Here is a 20369-nt window from a genome sequence, read left to right on the forward strand (position 1 = left end):
GGTCTCTTCTGTACATAACTGTAGTTTTTGGAATGAATCATTCATCGAATCTCTTAATTCGTGTTTTTGCCTCTTACTTGCTTCTAAACACCATAATTGTTATTGTCTTTTTGAGATATCCCGACCAAAAGTTCCTAATGATTTTCACTAGAAATTTTTTCCCGGAGATTGCGGTCACAAGAAGTCTTTGAAAAAATAACACCCTGCGCTAGAGGGGATTCGCGGGTCACCTTGTGAGGAGATCTTAGGACCTAATAGGTAGTTTCTAAATATAGAGCTTTTTATGTTCAACAAAAGTCGTTATAAACATGAATATTATTCTTCAGTATACAAGCCTAGATGACCTGTATCTGTACGTGTTCAATTGCGGATTTGATTTCGATGCAGAAAAAATTGTTTTATGAAAGCAATGAATCATCAAAACATGCCAGCTAACTAGCTATAGGACGGTTCTTGCAATTAGTATTGCAAAAACTCATTCAGCTGAATGATTTCTTAAATGTAAAAAATTAATATATTGAAATTATATATGTGTGTTATGTGTTTTTAAATTTCTTACAAGAAGCACTGATTCATTGTCTGATTCAAAGTTGGAAAGTCTTCCAAAATTTATCTATCTAATTAAAAGTTGTTAAAATGCACTTTCTTTGGTGAAAGACCTTAGTTTAACTGAAACATTGTTCAGTTCTGTATTTACTCTTTTATGAGTGAAACGTAAACAATTTTCAGAACTGAAAGAATTTTAGCCATGGCCTTAATTTTGAAAAAATGAAAAAGCTTTTGAACAGAATATTGACTCTAATGCGATTTGTCTGTGCAGTTGAATTTAACAAGAAAGAAGTGAGGAAGAAGATGATTTGTTATTATTTGAAGAATTTAGTCAATTTTTATGGTATTGTAATGTGCGCAGTAGCGTAGATTGGAGGAAAAGGGCAGGCTGAGCAAGGGAAATTTGGGGGCCCCACACTCTTGCTACGCTACTGAATGCGAGCCCTAATAATTGAAAGTGCTCATGTCACTTGCAATGCCCCCCTTCAATGATAAACATTGCGTTTATCTAGCTCGTGATTAATCATAGGGGCTAGCAAGAGTAAGGGTAAGGGGCCTGGCCCCTCAAATATTTTAGAGGGTCCCCAAAGAAAAAATTTTGCAGATGGTACTTAGTTTGAAAATGTGTACATTTTCCCTCCAGTAGCGTAACTAAGAGGGAATAGAGGGGTCCGAACTCCCCTACTTTTCTAGAATATGGTCCTCGAGATTTGTCAAATAACGATGTAAAACTCATGGGGTAGGTAAACTGTTATTTGCAGAACATAAACTTTATTCATGGCAATTTTAAAAAAATGGGGACAGATTTTGCAGAAAGGGCATTTCCCCGCATTTGCGAGTGTTTGAAGGGCGTGGTCCAAAAATGTTTTACCCAGACCACCCCCACCCCACCCACCCCCCTGCTGCAGCCCTGGGTACGCAACTGGCTGCCTCCTAACCCTCCTTCCCAGTTGCCATGATTGCGTTGGTTTGTACATGTTTGTGCATTGCCACTGTACGTTATTTTTGATAAAGTCATTTCTTTATGTTGTTAGCCAAATGTTTGGGCCCCTCCAATGTCAAGTCCTTTCTACCCCCATGATTGATCATTTGAATTTGAATTAAGAGGCAAAACGGCTGAGCAAACGTGGACGTGGAGCCAGAGCACGGTTTCTTGCCTCTGATTGGTGTAATTGATGTCAGCCTCGTAGTCAGAAAAAACCTGTCCTGTTACGAGGCATGTTTAATATGACTTCTTGAAGTGGAAGTTAATGGAGAAGTAAAGATGGCCTTTTTTAGGTAAGTTATTGTAGTTTTCCCGTAAAATTTGTAACTTCTGGAGGAAAGTTGAATATGAAGCAAAATCAGAAAGAGTTAAAATATGCCGACGAGATCTTTATGTTTACTGTGTCGCTCACACTGTTCCACTGTCTTCACTATTAACTTCTAATTAAAGTTATACTAAATAATGTAACACAGTTACAGTCGTGTTATTATATTAGGCTCCAGTCTTATTGATGTCTCGTGATTTAAGCTCAGCTGTTCACAATCCAAAAAAACTAATAAATTTTAAAATCAATCAATGATGAAATAAAAGTAAATTTTATAAAATAGGATAGATAGTAGAAGTCTGAAATCCACTTTGCTAACTGGATGCAAAAGTACAGGATTACAGTTTATTATTTTGCCACTCTTTGAACTTTGGGATTTTGTTGAAAAAGCCCAAAACGATGATTTGAATTTCAGACAAAAGAAATAAACTAAAATATTTGAATTAGAGATAAATTTTTACAAAGATATTGATAAAATTAAGAATCTATACAAGTTAATTGACTGCTCACTGTATCTGAGCAGTTTCTTTAATCTAGTAATTATTTGGTGTATCTTATATAATTTAGGTTCCTTCTATTGAAATTCTTTCTTACAGTATAAGTTATACCATATATCAAAGATTAATGTTTCATATATCAAATGGTCTAAACAACAAAGCAAAAAGCATTTAGAGGTTCATTAAATTATAATTAAATTGTAAAAGGTCTTAAAAATCACGGAAAATAGCAGGGCCCATGCCAAAGGGGGGGGGGAAGGCAGTGGAGCAATGGTCTCCCTATTTTTTCCCTGAATAAGAAAAATCAGCTTAAACTATTTATATGGATAAGCCTCTAGATTGCACAAAAATCATTGAACCAAAGAACATATCAAGTAAAACAGCTTCAGCAAAATGTTTGCCACAATTGGGGCTAGAGGGGATAAGACTAACAGGAAACATTCTTTACACTTGTGGCTCCTCCAGTTTAGGATCAGTGCCACAGGCCCTGCATAGAAGGCATCATCTTGAGTAATTTTCTTATGTGTAGAAGTTTTCTTTTGCACAAAATCACTAGATATTTTGAGGAAAGCAAGCATATTCACCCTATTGCCCTGCTTAGATGTGTACTTGAAAATATGTGCAGGCACTGTCCTCCTATAAGTGGACCAATTTCCACTATAGCTCAGCTTTTTCTTCTTCAATGATTTGTTTCCAGTGTTAATTTCTGCAAATAGCCATTTAAGTTTAAGCTAACTTTGTAGCTCCAAACCCTTTTTTTAATTCCATTTTTTTTCAAACCAAAATAAACATGGCTCAACTGCTGAGTAACTTAAATTTTGTGGACAAATGGCTGGGATGTGACAGGATGTATGACTATCTATTATAGGCCTCTCCGTAAATATTTTTTATAGAGGCATGCAATTTGTAATATGAGTACCTTTCCGTTGGATTTTTAAGCTTTGTGGTACCAAAGAATTACATAACTTTTGACTTTCAAGTGTTATAGACACCAATAAAACATCTAAAAATTACTTCCTGTAATAGTAACAGTGGTGAGGCTGATTCAAAGTGGTTCTTTCATGACTAGGACAAACAGTTTTGGATTGTTTACCATGCATATGGTTAATGCACTTCCTTGCATGGTGAATACTATACTTTCAGAATGATTCCTTGAGCAACAAGACAATGTTTCTTATAACAAGGGAATCCTAAATGCAAATGAATTAGGTGCACAAAATGCTACTTTTTGAGAAGCAGATGCCCAACAAAATGCGCACCTTGTCACGCCTAGGGGCACATGCCAAGACATGGGCAGGCAATCACGTGCCTCAAACATATCAGCCCACCAATATATCATATATCCATTATAAAAACATCTTAAATTGATATCAATTCAACACCTGTGTGATTCAAATTTTCCTTCTTTTTCAGTATCATATTAGCTATATTTGTATTCCAATGTATTGATGTAACCAATGGTAAAAGTGACTCCAAGTATGTGAGAATAAATGTAGATGCAAAATGGCCATCAACACCATTAGTTTTAGAAGCTAGGTGAGTAATTTGTATTTGTATTTGTTGCTACCTAGCATCTGAAGGTAGTTTTTAGGACACTGAGAAGCTATGCTTATCAAGCAGTGTCCTGGTCCTTCCTCTCAATGTGACCACGCAGCGTAATTCCTATGCCTGGAATTACAGAGAGCTGACAACTCTCCCCACTCTGGGTGAAAGTTTGGTCATGTCAGGGACTCCAACCACGGACCCTTGGGTCTGTAGTCAGCACCTCTAACAACTGAGCCATCCTCAATTTGTACTGTTTATTGATGAACTAAAGTATTCCTCTACTTCTTCAAGGGCATACAGAAAAAAGGCTGAAGCAAAATATCTTGCTAATCAAATCATTTTTTGGTTTAGACTTTAAACATTCTTTTTTCGGTATTTTTACATGGAGTTTTTATTTTAACACTTAAAGATGTTTTTCTAGTGAATTCATTGGAACGCTTGATGATGGAAAATTTTGGGAGTTCATAGAAAGTTTTAACAATTCTGAAGCAAAAGAAAACACTTTAGGTATGATGTTACATTATCTTTGTTAGTCTTTCTTTTTATCATTTTGCCTTTTAATTCTTCTTAAAATTGGTGACATTTATCCTTCAATCAATTCAAAATAACTTTTTTTGAAGTTAGTGTATGCTTGAGAATAAAAATTGGTACTATATTTTTGATACATCAACTGAATAAAATGGTTGAATGTATCAAGTACTTATAAAGCGGTTTCTAGTTTTGGGTCAATCCTTCATAACAGCATTACTTTTTCCAGGTATTTATAATTCAATCTTGGATGCTTCAAGCAAGCTTCTTGCTGATTTGGAGATGGATATGATGAAATTTTCACTTTCATTAAGATCTTTTTCACCACTTATCCAAGTTTATAGACAGGTAATTGAAATTTTAAACTACTTTGTGTCCAACACACAGTTATGCCTACCAAAATCTATCTTTATGGCCCCGCAGATTTTGTTCAATTAAAATTGCTGACTTACAAAACAAGAATCTTGAGATGAATCCTAAAATCAGTAAAAAGTAAAAAACAAGCCATTCAAAGTAATAAAACTCCTCATCTCCGCTTTGTATCCGAAAATGTTGTGCAATTCTTGCTGGCATATTTGAGAAAGTGTCTCTCCTCTCTTTTTGTGTCAGAGTCATTCATATGTTTTCTTCATCATTCCAAAGTATGTCATCCCCTGTGTAATCTAAGGCTCTGGATATTTGGCTTGTTGGGGTAAATTAAAATTGTGTTGGGTTATTTTATTGTTCAATTCCTGTATTCTCACTTTTATGATATTTTTGGGTTTCAGGCAAGTTTTTCAAAAATTTACCAATTTTCCAACGAAACTATAAAATGGTGAAAGGCTAAAGAGCTAAGAAAAATCTTTTGTGTCAGTCAGGACAAGGGCAGAGCGCATTTCACTTTCAAAACATCTCTTCTGTTATGCTATCACTAGATCTGCAAAAAACCTGTTGTTTGGTATCTTTAAAAAATTGATTAACCGCTTAGATAAGTAAATATTAGCTATAGGACAGGTAGCTTTAAAATCTCAGATTTGCATGCATTCACAGGGAAAGAGTACGGATATTCAAGACATGATTTCGGTGGCAATGTATTTGTCCCCTTGAACCAAAGAAAATCTCGTAATACTGGCGATTCCTAGGTTTTCTACATGAGGCAGAAACGTGAAGTAAAATGTACAAATTTTTTTGAAGTTCTACGAAACGTCAAATTTTATTTACGTTAAGAAACAGACGCAACTTTAAAATGTAAAAGAGTCCTACGATTTCGGTTTCAATAATGAAAGCATGTTGTTCACATTGTCAAATTCCAATTGGATATAATCTCATGATAACGAACACTTTCATCCACAATCAGCAGGTGTTGTTTTCACACAGCCTTTCATTATTCTCGAATTCAGCTGCATTCATAAAATGTCAATTTAAAACAAAAATTGTTTGCTTTGGGCATGTGTTACTGCCTTCCACATTGCTATTTACGTATATATTGTTGAGTATCCGAATTTTTTTTTCTTAAATTTTTTAAAAAATCTTCTCAAAATCTTCTTGCCAAATGTGTTCTCGATAGACATGTTCTAAGACTGTTCACATCAATTTGCACTTTCTTTCTGAAGTAGGCCTCTTGAAATATGCTCAGTCATTCAATGCAGCCTACGAGTCATCCTTCTGTGAATAATTGTATATCTGCCTCTTAATTTACCCATTAGAGTAATTAGCTATCTTTATCAATTTCAGTTGCTAAAAGAAACAGATATTCCAGACTGTGAAGTACTGTTTTTAGTTGAAGACAAATTATTTTGCGATTTTGATGAACTAGCCACGTATATATCTTCAACCAAGAATGGGTAAGTAAAAGAATATTATTTAAAGGTCAATTTACCTCTGCTTAGAGTTATCTTTAATATAGATGTATGTTTTTGTAATGCACATTGCGATAGGCGTAGTTTTTTACATTAAGTACGAATTTCCTATATCATAAGAGCCATAGAAAAGAGATCTAATATCCTTCTAGACTATAGAATGAAATATCTATAGTTAGAATGCCATGAAATATCACAAGCTCACTTTATTCAGTCTCTTCCGAGATGTTTCTTTTATGGAATGAAGGTCCCTCTGTTGAAAGTTTCACTTGCTTGTAATGTTTTTCGAGTTCTTCATTTCCATTTTGATCAACGAGAAGGCTTGCAATTTTAAATATCAAAGTACCTCTCCCAGGGGGTCTTTATCTTCAAACCTTCTGCATTTCCTCCAAGTGTACCGTCGTAAAGATCCCCCACAGTTTTCCTAAACAGCTACCCTGGATAAATTTTGAGTGGTTTTTAAGAATGTAAATTCCGTCGTGTGCCCTATTAAATTCAATACAAGTTCCTCATGACGGAGATATATTGTTAAAGCTTGGGGATCAAGATTGGGCGATCAAGCCTTTCTTTATATAAAGAGAAGGACAATGTCAGTTTATTTTACGCAATGGAAGATCACTAGAGCTGAAGAAGCAATTACCCCCCTCTCTGAGTTGGTATGCTGAAAAAGGCCATGACCTGACTTTTTAAGATGTTTTGCGAGGAATCACTAAGAAATCCAAGAAAATTTATGTTAAAAGAGTAGATCTAAGCAAGGTGCAACTTTATTAGCATGCCACATTTAATATTGGTAGTGTGTGTGTGGATTGTGTTGTGCTTCACTATCATTTTCCCCATGTTTATCCTGCATAATGATGATCCAGTTTTCGGTGGTGTAACAAATTTGCATCGTTGTTGCAACTTACACAATACAAGACACCAAGCCACCGATTGCCTATAAAAAATAGTTCATTGTTGTTTTTTAACTTCGTTCACAACGTATCCAACGTCCATTATTCTTAGGAGCAAGACTACAGTACATACTTTTGACCATGTCTATCCTGGCACCGATGACAACTCTGTTGTTGTTGTTGTCTTGTATGGCGCTGTTGGGTCTTCTGCATTTCTCCAAGCTCACAATAGCATGAAAGGCCTTGCAAGCAGCGGAAAAGCAAAATATATCTTTCGGCATTATCTAAAGGTATTGTTGCAAGCTATCGTTTAGTGTCTTACTCTCTACTGCTTCTATGTTGATATTCGATTTACTGATAGTTATTCGTTATACCCTTATCATGAGAGACTTATCACATGACTCTCAAACTGATTCATAAGTCTTGAAAGCTGAATAAAAAAAATCAGGCTAATAATTGTTCTATCAACCTTTCTTTCAGAAATTTTAAGTTGATTTTTTCAGCGAATATTTCATTGTTTTTTAAACTTGGAAAATTCTGAAGCTTTATACTCAGATAAATTTATATACCGGTAGTTTCAGCATTGATGCTTTTCTTTGAAATAATGATAATTTTCTTTGAAATAATGATAAATTGAGTCACCAAAACTTAATTCTGATGATCGCTATATCATTTCTTTCATTTTTTCGCTTGTTGTTAAAATCTGAAATCTTACGTGTGCAACGCATATGAATCGCAGAGATACCGCGCAATAACCGCAGGTATACTGCATTTTCTCTCAAGCTAATAGGCGAGCTTTTTAACTGAAGGTTGAAGCATTTGGATTTTTCTGAAAACTGTATTTTAATGTACAAATTAGTTTGCTTCAAAGAAAATTTAAAGTTCAGACAAAAGAACTGATCGATAATAGCAGTTTCTATGTCTCCATTCATAGCTGGAACAAAGTCTCTTCAACTTCCTTCCATATTTTCTGCTACCGTGCCTTATAATCTCGTTTGTTTCCAAAATGCCATTTGCAGCAAATAGATTTACAAGGCATTGAACACAAATAACCACAACTCATAAAATACCACATCTTGTACTCAAGGGGCAATCATTCAGTCTTCAGATGAAAGGAAACGCTTATTTCAGCCTGGATAGGGCCTGCAAATGATTTTGAAAATTTTTGCTGTCGTATTCACGATAAAAGCTTCGGGGTAGTGTTTTGACGGCCTTTTTCTAACACGTTTGTTTTCATATCTTTATCAACTCAAATAAAAACTTGTTTGCAATCTATTTTTCGTCTTTATAGCGGCATCTGCCGCCACTATAATGTTCCGCTCACAAGTTCGGAGACCCTTGTGAAATGGGAGGCTTGACAAACACATTCCCCTCTACATTTGATTTAAATGTCTACTCAATTGAATTAAATCAGTTTCTTGATCAATGAAATGCATTTTGTAGTTCAGGCTTTAGTGAAAAAGCACTAAACGTCTCTATTACATGAATTATTTTAGCTCGAAAGCATTTCGTTCTTGTGGTCAGTGACTCTTGGCTTCTATTGCGTTAGTTTTGAATGTAATCAAAGCACACCGCATCTAGATGTTGATAATTGTAATCACACTTAATTGAAAAATATGTTCCTGCCTACATTTTAAGTCGTGCATTCGCTGTGTGGATTTCTTGATGTGAGGGCGTGAGGACTTAGCAGTGAGGGCGTTTTGACGTAATTAAAGTCGAATAAAGCCTTACCTGTGGGTGGCCCAGATATCTAACCATCGAAATGAAATTCGAAGCGAATCGCCACGAAAATGTTTGATTTCCACCCAAGTTCAAAATTGTAAGTATGGTGGATGCTCATAGATTATTTTCCTTGAAACCAAGCAAAATTACCGTGCTCTGACTGATCGTCAGGCATTCAGAAATATTTTCCCTGCGAAAAAGTAGATCTCCTTCATACTTTCCGCGAATCCGTCAAGTAGACCTCCTTCGCAATATCAGTACTGCCTGTTCATAGATACGTTTACCAGCGATTTCGGCCCGAATTTTTGGAAAATTTGCCTAATGGAAATCAGCCCTACTGTAGTTAGTGAATAGAGCCAAGCTTACAAAATGCTTTTATTTTTCAAAGCCATTTGTGTAATGAAAGATATAAAAAAGTTGTAAATCATATTGTAAATCCACAAAGATGGATGGCTAAGAAACAGACTTTTTCTTACAATTCGGCAAGATCGATCTCATTAGCTAATAAAACTTGAAAAAACTGAATCTTGAAGAAACAAGAGCCTAAGGACACAAGGACAAAGTAAAGCATTTTTGTTCACCGACATAACGAAGCCTTTTTGTTCATTGCTTTTGTTTTTGTTTCATATCAAAAGGCTAATATACTTTTGTATGACTTGGTTTTGCACAGCCTCTTACTTTGTATGGTCACCTTAAAGTTTTTAAAGCAATTTTTTTCTCTTTTTAATCAAAATTCAGAGACAAAAATGAAACTCTACAAAGGAAGTCAATGATATAGATTTTAAGAGGCATTAAGTTATATCCTTATCTGTGATTCCGTTTGAGAGCTCTGCTAGCTCAGGTATGGGAGTAGAAACGAAGATGAAGTTATGACGCTCGCTTCTATGGCAATGAAAATTACCGGGAAACAGATGACAGGGCATCTGCTGCAAAAAGTGAAAGATTGACTAAGGAAACAGAAGAAATTGTGAAAACAAAGAGATCAAATTACCAAAGCTTCCAATGGGGGTACCCAAGAACCCTACTTCAAATCAAGATTTTGCAAAATATCAATTTTCAAAGCCACGAGAGAACTTTGATGTTATGACACCACGTATATGGCCTAAAAACGCCTTGAAATGATGTAGTAACTGTTTGGTTAGTTGCATAAGAAATTTTTTACAGGACACACAATACTGGTTGTTATCTCATTTTTCTTGTCCGGGTGCTTCCTCTCTGTGTAAACATATTCCTTGTGATTTCTTTGCCTAGTAACCTACCAAATTGTCCAAGAAGGCAATTTCAGATGCCATGCCTCTGAAATCTTTCATGAAATTAAGAAACGTTTTGCAGAGCGCAAACATCGGGCAACCCACCAAACAACGCTAAAGATGGTAGAAGTCTTATATGTTATTTGCTGCATTGCTTTGAATATACACAGCCTTGAGTTATTTTTCTAAATTTCAGTCCGAGGTTGTGCTTTTAATCATGCTTATGCGGCAGTGTTTTTCGATGCAGGATGATTTGGAGGGAAAGGTTCATTTGTCTGGATACGGTGTCGAGCTTGCTGTTAAAAGTACGGAGTACAAAGCAGTCGACGATCAAAAGGTAGAAGGTAAAGACAAGGGAAAAGAGGCTGGCAGTCACCATGACGACGAAGACGAAGTGGAAGGTTTTCTATTTAACAGGCTAAGGTGATTTCATCCGACTTAGCTTGGAGTTGAATGTTTTTTTTTTCTCGTGACATTTGTCAATAAATATGGCTGCAGTATAAGTCCACATGTTTAATTTTATCCTATATGCTAGCCTCGTTTAATAGCGCCCTACCAGAGTTATGTGACAATAAATAGGAATGTTGTTCATATATGGTTTAATTTTAACTTTTGAAGAAAAGCAGATTATATTCGAATTATGAGATAAGTTAGATTGAAATGAGATAACGATAAAGGTGAAAAATCCTCTTTTCTAATCAGGGAAATGTTGAATGTAAACGACTTTGAATGCTTGTTGGTATTGCTGTCAATCATATGCCAATAGCTGTCACTTCACTTTTGTGTAAATTTGGTGTGATTCCTGATGATGGCAAACGCCATATCGTGCAATGGCCTGCGACTAAAAATGCTTAAAATATGATGCTTCAGTGAGACGCTACAATGTCTTTACTTTATTTAGGGACAAGCACCCAGAATTTGTTGAGAATTTGGATAACTTCCGATCTTATCTCAAAGAAAGCACCAAAGAGTTGGCTCCACTCAAAGTATGGCAACTTCAAGGTAAATATTATTCATCACGATGCGTTTCTCTCTGCTCTCTTGCACTTAGAGCATGATAGAGATTTGTCTTTGGCTCGCGTCCTTGGAACCAACGATAAACCGTACAAAGTGTTGTTAGACAGAAGCTTTAAAGGCTATAACTGTGAATTTCAGTGTAGACTAAGGTCACGGTAACAAGAACAAAGGATAGATACAGAAGTGTATAGAACCTTGCATGTCCCAGTATATTGGTTAGTTAAAGTTATAGTAAACCCCTTAAGCCTCCTTTAAGTTGGCATCTTTTCCCAGTTCCTTGACATATAGACAGGGGGATGTACATAAGATATGCTGATTGGAAGTATGTCTATGCGCTGCTACTTCAAGAAGACAATACTTTATCACCAGTAGACGATATAAGTATACTATCATCAATATTATTTGTTTAAGCTGCTTCTTTCAAGCATTCACGCTCGAAACATTCACCTGCATTTTCATCAAGTATTTAAAAAAGTCCTTACGCAACTTAACCGTTTTTGCAGATCTCAGTTTTCAAGCCGCCCAGAGAATCATGAGCTCGTCTCCAGATCAGAGACTCAAAGTCCTCAGGGATATTAGCCAGAATATCCCGATGTTAGCAAGGTATGAAGAACCTGGTGTTTGTGTCGGTCATGAAACGCTGTCGTGTAGAATGGCGAGAATATTCTTCCGTGGGGCAAAAAATTATTGTACCGCATTTTGATATTTGCATTTTAAACTTATTTTTTAGAAAAGGAACCAGTTCTTCGCAGAAAATTGATCGAGAAAATTGGACGATAAAAATCTCAGAAAATAGGATTCATAAAAAAGATAACTAAAAATGCCTTACCAATTGGCCACGATTTATCATATTGCACATGTGTAGTGCTCATTGTTTTGCTGTAGTTTTCTGGACCAATATGTTGATTTGACTATGGTAAAATTGGCTCAAAATGTGTCCGGATGGATGGGGGCTCCGAACACCATTTATTAAGAGATGGTTCATAATATTCCTGCAACACATAGGAAAATTGGAAAATTTTAAGTGGGGGATTCCAGCCTTGTTGAGACGAGCATAAGCGTCAATCTTGATTGGCTAGGAAAGGAATCACCGCCACGGGAATCGTCTTCGAACTGAACCAATAAGGTTGCGAGAAAGTCTTCGAGAAGCACGTTTTTTGGCCTCATGAACCCCCTTTACCTTTAAAAATTTGATTCCCTTTAAAAAGAATCTGATCACACATACAGTGGGGGAATGGGATAAAACTTGGCTATTTTAATCCAATGACCCCGACGCACATTTCCAGAAAGAGCAAACGCGCGATCTCAAGTTTTGCGAAAGTTATCGCTCTTGTAAATTTTGATAAATATCTAACGAAATAATATGGTTACTTGAATAATCTAAATACCTACATGACAACATAGTATCAACTTAAACCCCGAACATTTCTTTTCACGCTTCTTAAAATGTTCTCTGCACAAAATGTTTCGCTAATGTTGATATGGCCTATTAGTATCGCCAATAGGAATCCGTTCAAATATAAGATCCATAGGGTGGTAAACTTCAATAGCATTTCAAATTAATTAGAAAATTAAAACATGGTACTTACAAAGCTGTTGGTTTGGCAACCATAATCTTAGGTGATACAAAATTCATATAACTGTTTCGCAACATAACATCCACAAACATGGAAACTTCGTAAAACTCACGTGACATTTACGATGGTATAGTGCGAATCGGAAAAACAGTTTTGGCGCGAAATGTGGATCGAATCCAGTTAATCCCAAACGGGGGGATCAAGAAGGAATAAATAGTACATCTGGTAAAACAAAATATCTATTGTCAATTGTCAATTAAACAATATGTCTATTGTCTTAAAATGTAAGATTTTATAACAAAAATCGAATTCCTGACAACGGGGTGTGTTACCCCCGCTGCCCATACACATGTTGTAGGTGGAGAAAAAATAATCGAAACACTCGTTTTCGCTTGTTACGAAATTGATAATTTTCAGAAATGGGAAGAAAATATAATACGCAATGTGCCAATTCTAAACATGACGAATGGAGAAGTAATTCGAATGTTTTTCTTAATTTAAAGTTCATAGTTGGCCAGAAAAGTGTTTTTTATACTGCGTTTGAACAAAAAAGCAGGAAACTCAGGGACAAGTTTTGTACCGACTGCCTGATAAAGTGCTGGAACAAACAGACATATACATCCAAACTACCAACTAACTTTGAAGCTTTACACTCTTATAGAAAGGTAAGGACACAATAATTATTATAATAAGAGGGGTGTGTCCTCAAAGGAGGCCTTTAAACATAGATATTTCAATTATGCTTGATTAATTGTCTCTACATTTTCATAACAAATGCCTTACTAAGATTGCATTCATTTAAAAGTTTGAACAAAAGTTTTTAGCATTGAAGGGAAGGGGTATTTTGTTACATAGCATTTTAAAATGAGGGGCCCTTCCTAGCACTAATACAGTATTTACATGAAAAAACTGTTAAACTTATTTAAACAAAATCTTGTCAAGTTTCAAAATTTAGGTAAGGGAAATAGTGGAGTGGTTTTGCCCCCCTAAATCTGACATACCGTAAATCTGAACATTTAATTAATTATTACCAAAAGTATGAGTTTCAATAAAACATCAAAGGCAACCTTAGATAGCAAAAATTAACAAATTGAGGGGGGCAAATTCTAGGATTAACAGTAGCAGTAGGGGCTTATTAGAGGATTTATGGTAATTCAGACACATGAAGCAGCAATAACGCAAATGCTAATTTCATTTCATTATGAAATAATTGTAGTTCCACTAAGGTCTTCAAAACATCTACTTTTTGTATGTCATCTTGATATTTTCGTGTGTCTCTTCTTCAGATAAAACTATCTTTTAACAACTTAATTTCAGTTGAAGGAAAGCATTGTAGACTATGAATCAAGCCAATCATCTCAAGCTAGCAATTTTGGCTCGCAAGAATTTTCTGTGGATGTTCTCCATGAGGAACCTCAATCTGCAGATGAGATTCAACAGCCATTGTTTGAGGAAGCAACCATCAATGGTAAAACATTTTGCTTAGTTCCAAAAGAAATGATAAAGTATATACCAACAGAAGGTGTTCATGTTGAAGTCCTTGATGGCATAGGTGCTGTGGAGGTATCAAATGAATTTGTTTATATCCCCACTAGCATTCTTCCCAAGCTGGAAAAGGTCATAACAAGCAGGGTTGACTTGCAACTGGAGGTTAAACTTCTCCGTTAGCAGCTGTGGTTTAGCTATGGAAGTAGCGAAACCATTCCTCCATTTGAGCCAGAAAAGATCCAGGAGGTTTGCAGGACTGCAGGTGCAACAAAGCTGTTTCATGCCATCACAACAGCAATGTCACAGGAACACCAGACGCCTTTCAAGAAAGAGCAAAATGAAAAGAAAGCTGTGGCCATAATATACATGTTGGTGTTTGGACAATCCCAAAAAGCCAATTGGTTCCAGAAAATTTTTGCCCAAAATATGACAGGAAAGGGAATCAGTGAATCTGGGCTTGCAATCTTAAATCAAACTGGCATATCTGTTTCCAAATCGACCCAAAGAAGGGACTTGATTAGAACAGCAGATTCCCACGAGTCAACTGTCATTAAATTCATTGATGAAGCCATCGAAAAGAAATGTCTCCTGACACTGATGATAGATGATTACACCAATGTGCATACCATTCGTCGACCAAAAGACCAGGTATAACTCATCTTTAAAAAGTAATTCAAGATGACTTGAGTTGATTAAACTTTGTGTATTAGACATATGTTTATACACTTGACTTGCAGAATCTAAGTTTTATTGCAAAAAATTGCTTTTCTCCCTAACATCTGCATAAGAATATATTTGCATTGTGCAATTGTTATTAGCTTGTAAAATTATGATAGGTTTAATTTTTGGTTTTATTTCAGGTAACTTCAACAGCAACAAAAATGGCAACCATACTTCTAAAAAAGTTTCCATCAATACCTGCTATTTCTTCTACTGATGCCAGCTTCTTCAATCAAGATGGGATAAGCATTGAAATCCTGGAAAATCATTTGAAAGAAAATTTACCAAACTTGCTTTCTTCTTTTGCAACCATCATGCCATACTGGGTCAAATCTTCATTTTTCAACCCTGAGATTGAAAGAAGCCGCTTAGAAATCCATGATTACCAACAGGATCAAACCAGCACAAAATCTCTGCGAAAGATGGAAAATTGCAAACTTGTAGATGAGGTTGAGCAAAAATTGAGAAGTTTTGACGACTTTCTCAAAACTTCTGCTCATGCCTTGAAACTTGGTCTTCAAAAATATCTTCAGTACTTTCTTTGCCCCCAGCCTGGGGACTGGCCTGCTCAATTCTATATGAGACAGGTTCAGTATAACATTCCTGAAAACTTTCCATCTTGCTTGAAAAACATTATACCAATGATTGGTCCTCTGCATATTCAGCTGAATGCGAGAGAATGTGTTTGCCTTCTAAACATTGACTTCTTTAAAATGTTCTATTCCTTTATCTTTGGGGATAAAAAGCAACTTGCAAACAAGCCAAAACCATGGAGAATTTCTTTGCTGTTAGAGATACTTTATGGTGGGTGGACACTCATCAGAGAACAAGTAATTGTCATTTTCTCCAATTGCAAAAGCATAGAGTTCTTAACTCTCTTGAACATCTTAGACAATTACCTTCCACTTGTACTGTCTATCTACTCAGTCATCTTTAAAACTGGAAGAACCTCTGAGTACCTGGATGCAGTGTTGAGGTGTTGGTTAATGTTCTTTTGCTACAAAAGACATCATTATAACAAAGCTCCTTTGGTCTGGCTAAGTAATATTCTGTTTTGGAAGGCTAACAATCATCCACTTTTTCAAGCTCTTTTAAGCAGCCTCAATGCTTTTGATGAATACCCAGTGGAGAACTTCCACTCTCTTAAGATCACAAACAGTGCAATCTGATGATGCTGAACTGATCTCAAGAAAGGCCAAAGGAGTTGACAGCAACAAGACAACATCAGCTAAATTTTCATCAGCATTTGTGAGGCCAAAAAAATTTAACTTCAGCAGTTCAAAACTCAAACAGCTGAAAATCAAGGCATCCAAATTTATTTTCAACATTTTAAAAAGTATAAAGGAACAGCCAAATGCAGCATCCCAAGTCAATCGCCCAGCAAATCGGCAAAAAGGCATGACATATTGGAAACTGCCTCATATATATGGAGAAACCATTGTTTCATTGAAAGTGCTACCAGTAGGATTTCAGTTTGCAGGGAAGGAACCAAATCCTTTAAGGTTTGTAGCACCAAGAGCTGGGCAAACTGCCAAATAGATAAAAACACTTTAGCAAAAAATTTTTAAAAATTGTTTTTAGTGCATATATAAAATATGAGTACTTTGCTTAGTATACAACTGTTTACAAGTATACAATATCCAAAATCATATACCCTTGGATTTGTTTCAATTCCTTGTCCTATTTACCTAGCCAATTTCAAGTTTAGAAATAAACTCTTTACTGATTATTTAAAATGAGCTGGTGTCAAAATCAATTTTTTTAGTATTGTCAAGTTAAAAATCTATAGCTACTTATCGAATAACAACTAAATGCAAAGTAAAATATGTTTTGAACCGAACACAAATTATTGCTAGGTCTCATTGTCTCATAATAATTTATGGAGGCCCTTTAAGATATCTATATACATAAAATAAATGGAACGAACTTACCGCTTGAGAATTTAATCAATAAACAAATCTTTCATTTCTCTAACTCAATTTCATTCCTCGATCCTTACGAACTCAACTATCACACCCCATAACAAAACTAAAATCAACTAAACTGTTTCCATGGATATCAGTTAATGTGCAGTGCAATTAGAAACAACAAAGAGTATTTAAAATGCGTTAAAACAATGGTAATTATGTGTGAACAATAAGAGGACGTGAAAATGCATATAAACAGAATACTAATGAGAACAGTTCACCACAGAGCTCCCCCCCTAGAGAGCTAGTGCGATAAAGCGAACGATAAATGTCATAATTAAGGAAGTGTTAAAGGTGCAAAAGAGTAAACAGATATATTCAAGTTACGAATAAAAACGGTCTGGAAAATGAACATGACGTCCAGAGCGAGTTTTACGGATAGGTACATCGGACTCCTTTGGAGACGGAGGAATAACAGTTTCGTCACGACTCTTAACTGGAGGAGCAGATATATCAATGAAGGCTGGCTTTAACCTGTCCAAACATACCGTATCCTGTTTTCCATTGATGTCCAGTGTATAGTACTTTGGAAAACGACGAAGAATCCGGAACGGGCCACGGTAAGGAGGTTGAAGGGGAGCTTTGACACTGTCATCGCGAACGAACACATGAGTGCAGGACTGCAAATCAACAGGAATGTAGGAGCGATTTGTATGAGACCGGGTTGGCGTAGCTTGTAGCTTTGACATGTACCGACGTAAACGGTCAACGTAATTTTTCGGATCTAGAGAAGCCAAGGATGATGGAGCAAAAAATTGATGAGGGAGACGAAGTTGTGTTCCAAAAACGAGTTCAGCGGGGCTGCAGCTAAGGTCTGATTTAAAAGAGGAACGAATATTAAGCATTATCAATGGAAGGCAGTCAGTCCAATTAAGGCCGTTATCCGATGCTTTCAAGGAAGACTTCAATTGACGATGAAAGCGCTCCACAAGACCATTAGCAGAAGGGTGGTATGCAGTTGTATGGATGTGGTTGGTGCCAAGTTGCTGGGTTAAACATCTAAATAAGTTGGACTGAAATTGAGCACCACGATCCGTAGTTATGGTAGAAGGAACACCAAATATCGCAATCCATCGTTGAACAAAGGCGCGTGCAACAGTTTCTGCTGAGATGTCTGGTAGTGGTATTGCTTCAGGCCAACGCGTGAAACGATCGATACAAGTGAGAATATAACGGTGACCTTTGGAAAACGACAAAGGGCCAACAAGATCCAGGTGAACATGATCAAAACGTACGTCAGGACACGAGAAAGTGGCAAAAGGAGTAACGGTATGACGCTGGACTTTGGAACGTTGACAATTAAGGCACGATTTGGTCCACTGGCGAATTTCCTTGTTCATGCCAGGCCAAATGAAACGCTGCGTAATAAGTTTTTGTGTGGCACGAATTCCAGGATGTGAAACAGAATGTAAACTATCAAAGACAGCACGACGGTGGAGAGCTGGAACATATGGCCGAGGATTTCCTGTAGAAGTATCACAAAGAATCGTTTTGTTCGACAATGGAAGCGGAATGTCACAAAACTGTAAGGATGTGGATGCTTTTACCTGCGAAAGTTCTTCATCAAATTGTTGTGCATCAGCAAGTTGGGAGAAATCGATCGATGAATGGATAGAATTAATATCAAGGCGTGACAGGGCATCAGCAACAGGGTTTTTAATACCTTTAATGTGTCGAATATCTGTTGTGAATTGCGATATAAAGTCCAGATGTCGAATCTCCCTAGGCGAATGACGAGAAGATGCTGAAGAAATGGCATGTATTAGAGGCTTGTGATCCGTTAAAATGAAGAACTGACGACCTTCAAGAATATGACGGAAGTGGCGAATGGAAAGGTATACTGCAAGTAATTCTTTACCGAAAGTACTGTACTTTGTTTCCGATGGTTGTAATCGCTTTGAGAAAAAGGACAGAGGGTGCCAGGTACCATCTATGTATTGCTGAAGTACGGCACCAACCGCAATATTTGAAGCATCAGTCATCAGACTGTATGGAGCTCTAGGGACTGGATGGCGGAGTAAAGTTTTGGTTGCTAAAGTAGATTTGACAGCCGTAAATGCGGTACAGGCAGACTCAGAGAGGTGAAAAGGCTGTTTTGTGTGACGAGCATTTAGAAGATCAGTTAATGGCTGCATGAGTGTTGCACAGTTTGGTATAAAACGGCGGTAAAAGTTGACGAGGCCAAGAAATTCACGTAGCGAGCGTAATGATGTTGGAGGCGGAAAATCTTGAATAATTTGAACTTTGGAGGAGAGTGGGCTGATACCGTCAGCAGAAACATGATGACCCAGAAAATCCAATGAAGCAGATCCAAATTCACTTTTTGATGGATTTATGACAATGCCGTAGTCTTGGAAACGCTGAAAAATTATACGGAGATGATGTAAATGCTCCTCTGCGCTAGCACTTGCAATTAGAACATCATCGATATAGGCATAGACGAAATCAAGGCCCCGCAGGACCTCGTCAATAAAGCGCTGAAAAGTCTGTGCAGCGTTTCGAAGGCCGAAAGGCATACGCACGAATTCGAAAAGGCCAAAAGGTGTTGTTATGGCAGTTTTTGAAATGTCGGATGGTTCAACAGGAATTTGGTGATACGCTTTAACCAAGTCGATTTTTGAGAATATATTTTTACCATGCAAAGAAGAAGAGAAATCTTGTATGTGGGGTATTGGGTAGCGGTCTGGGATGGTTATGTTGTTCAATGCGCGATAATCTCCACAAGGTCTCCAGTCACCTGGGGTGGGTTTTGGAACCATGTGAAGTGCAGAAGACCAACTACTCTTTGAAGGACGAATGATGCCTAATTGAAGCATGTGATCAAATTCCGACTTGGCGATAGCAAAACGATCTGGAGCGAGTCTTCGTGGACGACAGAAAACAGGTGGACCCTCAGTGCGAATATGGTGCGTCACAGTGTGTTTGATGGCAGTTTCTTTGTTTGAAAGACGAACAATGTCTGGAAACTCTTTTAGAAGATCTTGATAAGGCGTAGCCAGAGTCGATATCGCAAAAATGGGACAAGGTGAAGTGGCTGGGGTTGTAAGGCCTTGAATGGTGAGGTTAGTGTTTGTGTCAAGAAGTTTGTGGTGACGAAGATCCACTTTTAGACCAAAATTGGCTAAAAAATCGGCACCAAGGATTGGACGAGGCACGTCAGCGAGAATGAATACCCATGGAAAAATACGGCGTAAACCAAGATCTAAAGTGACTGACTTTTGTCCATAAGTTGCAATAGGTGTATGATTGACAGCTTGAAGAGTGATCTTTGATGGAAATTTACGCTGTTGTGAAGAAGGTGGAAGGACACTAACTTCAGCACCTGTATCAACAAGAAAACGAGTACCAGTCTTTCGGTCAGTAACATAGAAAAGACGACTGTGAGCGGAGGAACCAGACGAAGAGGCCGCCTCTAATCGCTGGTGGGACCGTTTCCCAAAGACGATGAGCGAAAAGAACATGGTGACTGAC

General features: G+C 37.0%; 2 protein-coding genes across 2 annotated transcripts in view; both read left to right on the top strand.

Moving 5' to 3' along the window:
- The first annotated feature begins 1702 nt into the window (after window positions 1-1702).
- Window positions 1703-20369, top strand: part of LOC135684147 (UDP-glucose:glycoprotein glucosyltransferase 1) — a 69580-nt gene continuing 50913 nt past the window's right edge. The window contains exons 1-9 of the mRNA XM_065199562.2: window positions 1703-1827; window positions 3770-3892; window positions 4323-4408; window positions 4659-4777; window positions 6143-6252; window positions 7270-7447; window positions 10377-10552; window positions 11031-11131; window positions 11650-11749. Coding sequence (XP_065055634.2) covers window positions 1814-1827; window positions 3770-3892; window positions 4323-4408; window positions 4659-4777; window positions 6143-6252; window positions 7270-7447; window positions 10377-10552; window positions 11031-11131; window positions 11650-11749 — 1007 coding nt within the window. The 5' untranslated portion in view covers window positions 1703-1813. The remainder of the gene's footprint in view (window positions 1828-3769; window positions 3893-4322; window positions 4409-4658; window positions 4778-6142; window positions 6253-7269; window positions 7448-10376; window positions 10553-11030; window positions 11132-11649; window positions 11750-20369) is intronic.
- LOC148957561 (uncharacterized) lies at window positions 11759-18795 on the top strand. Its single transcript, XM_089114807.1, has 2 exons — window positions 11759-14859; window positions 15072-18795. Exons 1-2 carry the CDS (start codon window positions 14509-14511, stop codon window positions 16098-16100), a joined length of 1380 nt encoding a protein of 459 aa, XP_088970933.1. The 5' UTR covers window positions 11759-14508; the 3' UTR covers window positions 16101-18795.

The sequence above is a fragment of the Rhopilema esculentum genome, chromosome 21, assembly GCF_057945365.1.
Source record: "Rhopilema esculentum isolate cy_ngs chromosome 21, ASM5794536v1, whole genome shotgun sequence".
Lineage (NCBI taxonomy): Eukaryota > Metazoa > Cnidaria > Scyphozoa > Rhizostomeae > Rhizostomatidae > Rhopilema > Rhopilema esculentum.

Excerpts from the sequence above, each read along its gene's own strand:
- LOC148957561 (XM_089114807.1), top strand. The coding sequence starts at position 14,509 with ATGTCACAGGAACACCAGACGCCTTTCAAGAAAGAGCAAAATGAAAAG. Across the intron at positions 14,860-15,071 it reads TTCGTCGACCAAAAGACCAG|GTAACTTCAACAGCAACAAA; the intron begins GTATAACTCATC and ends GTTTTATTTCAG.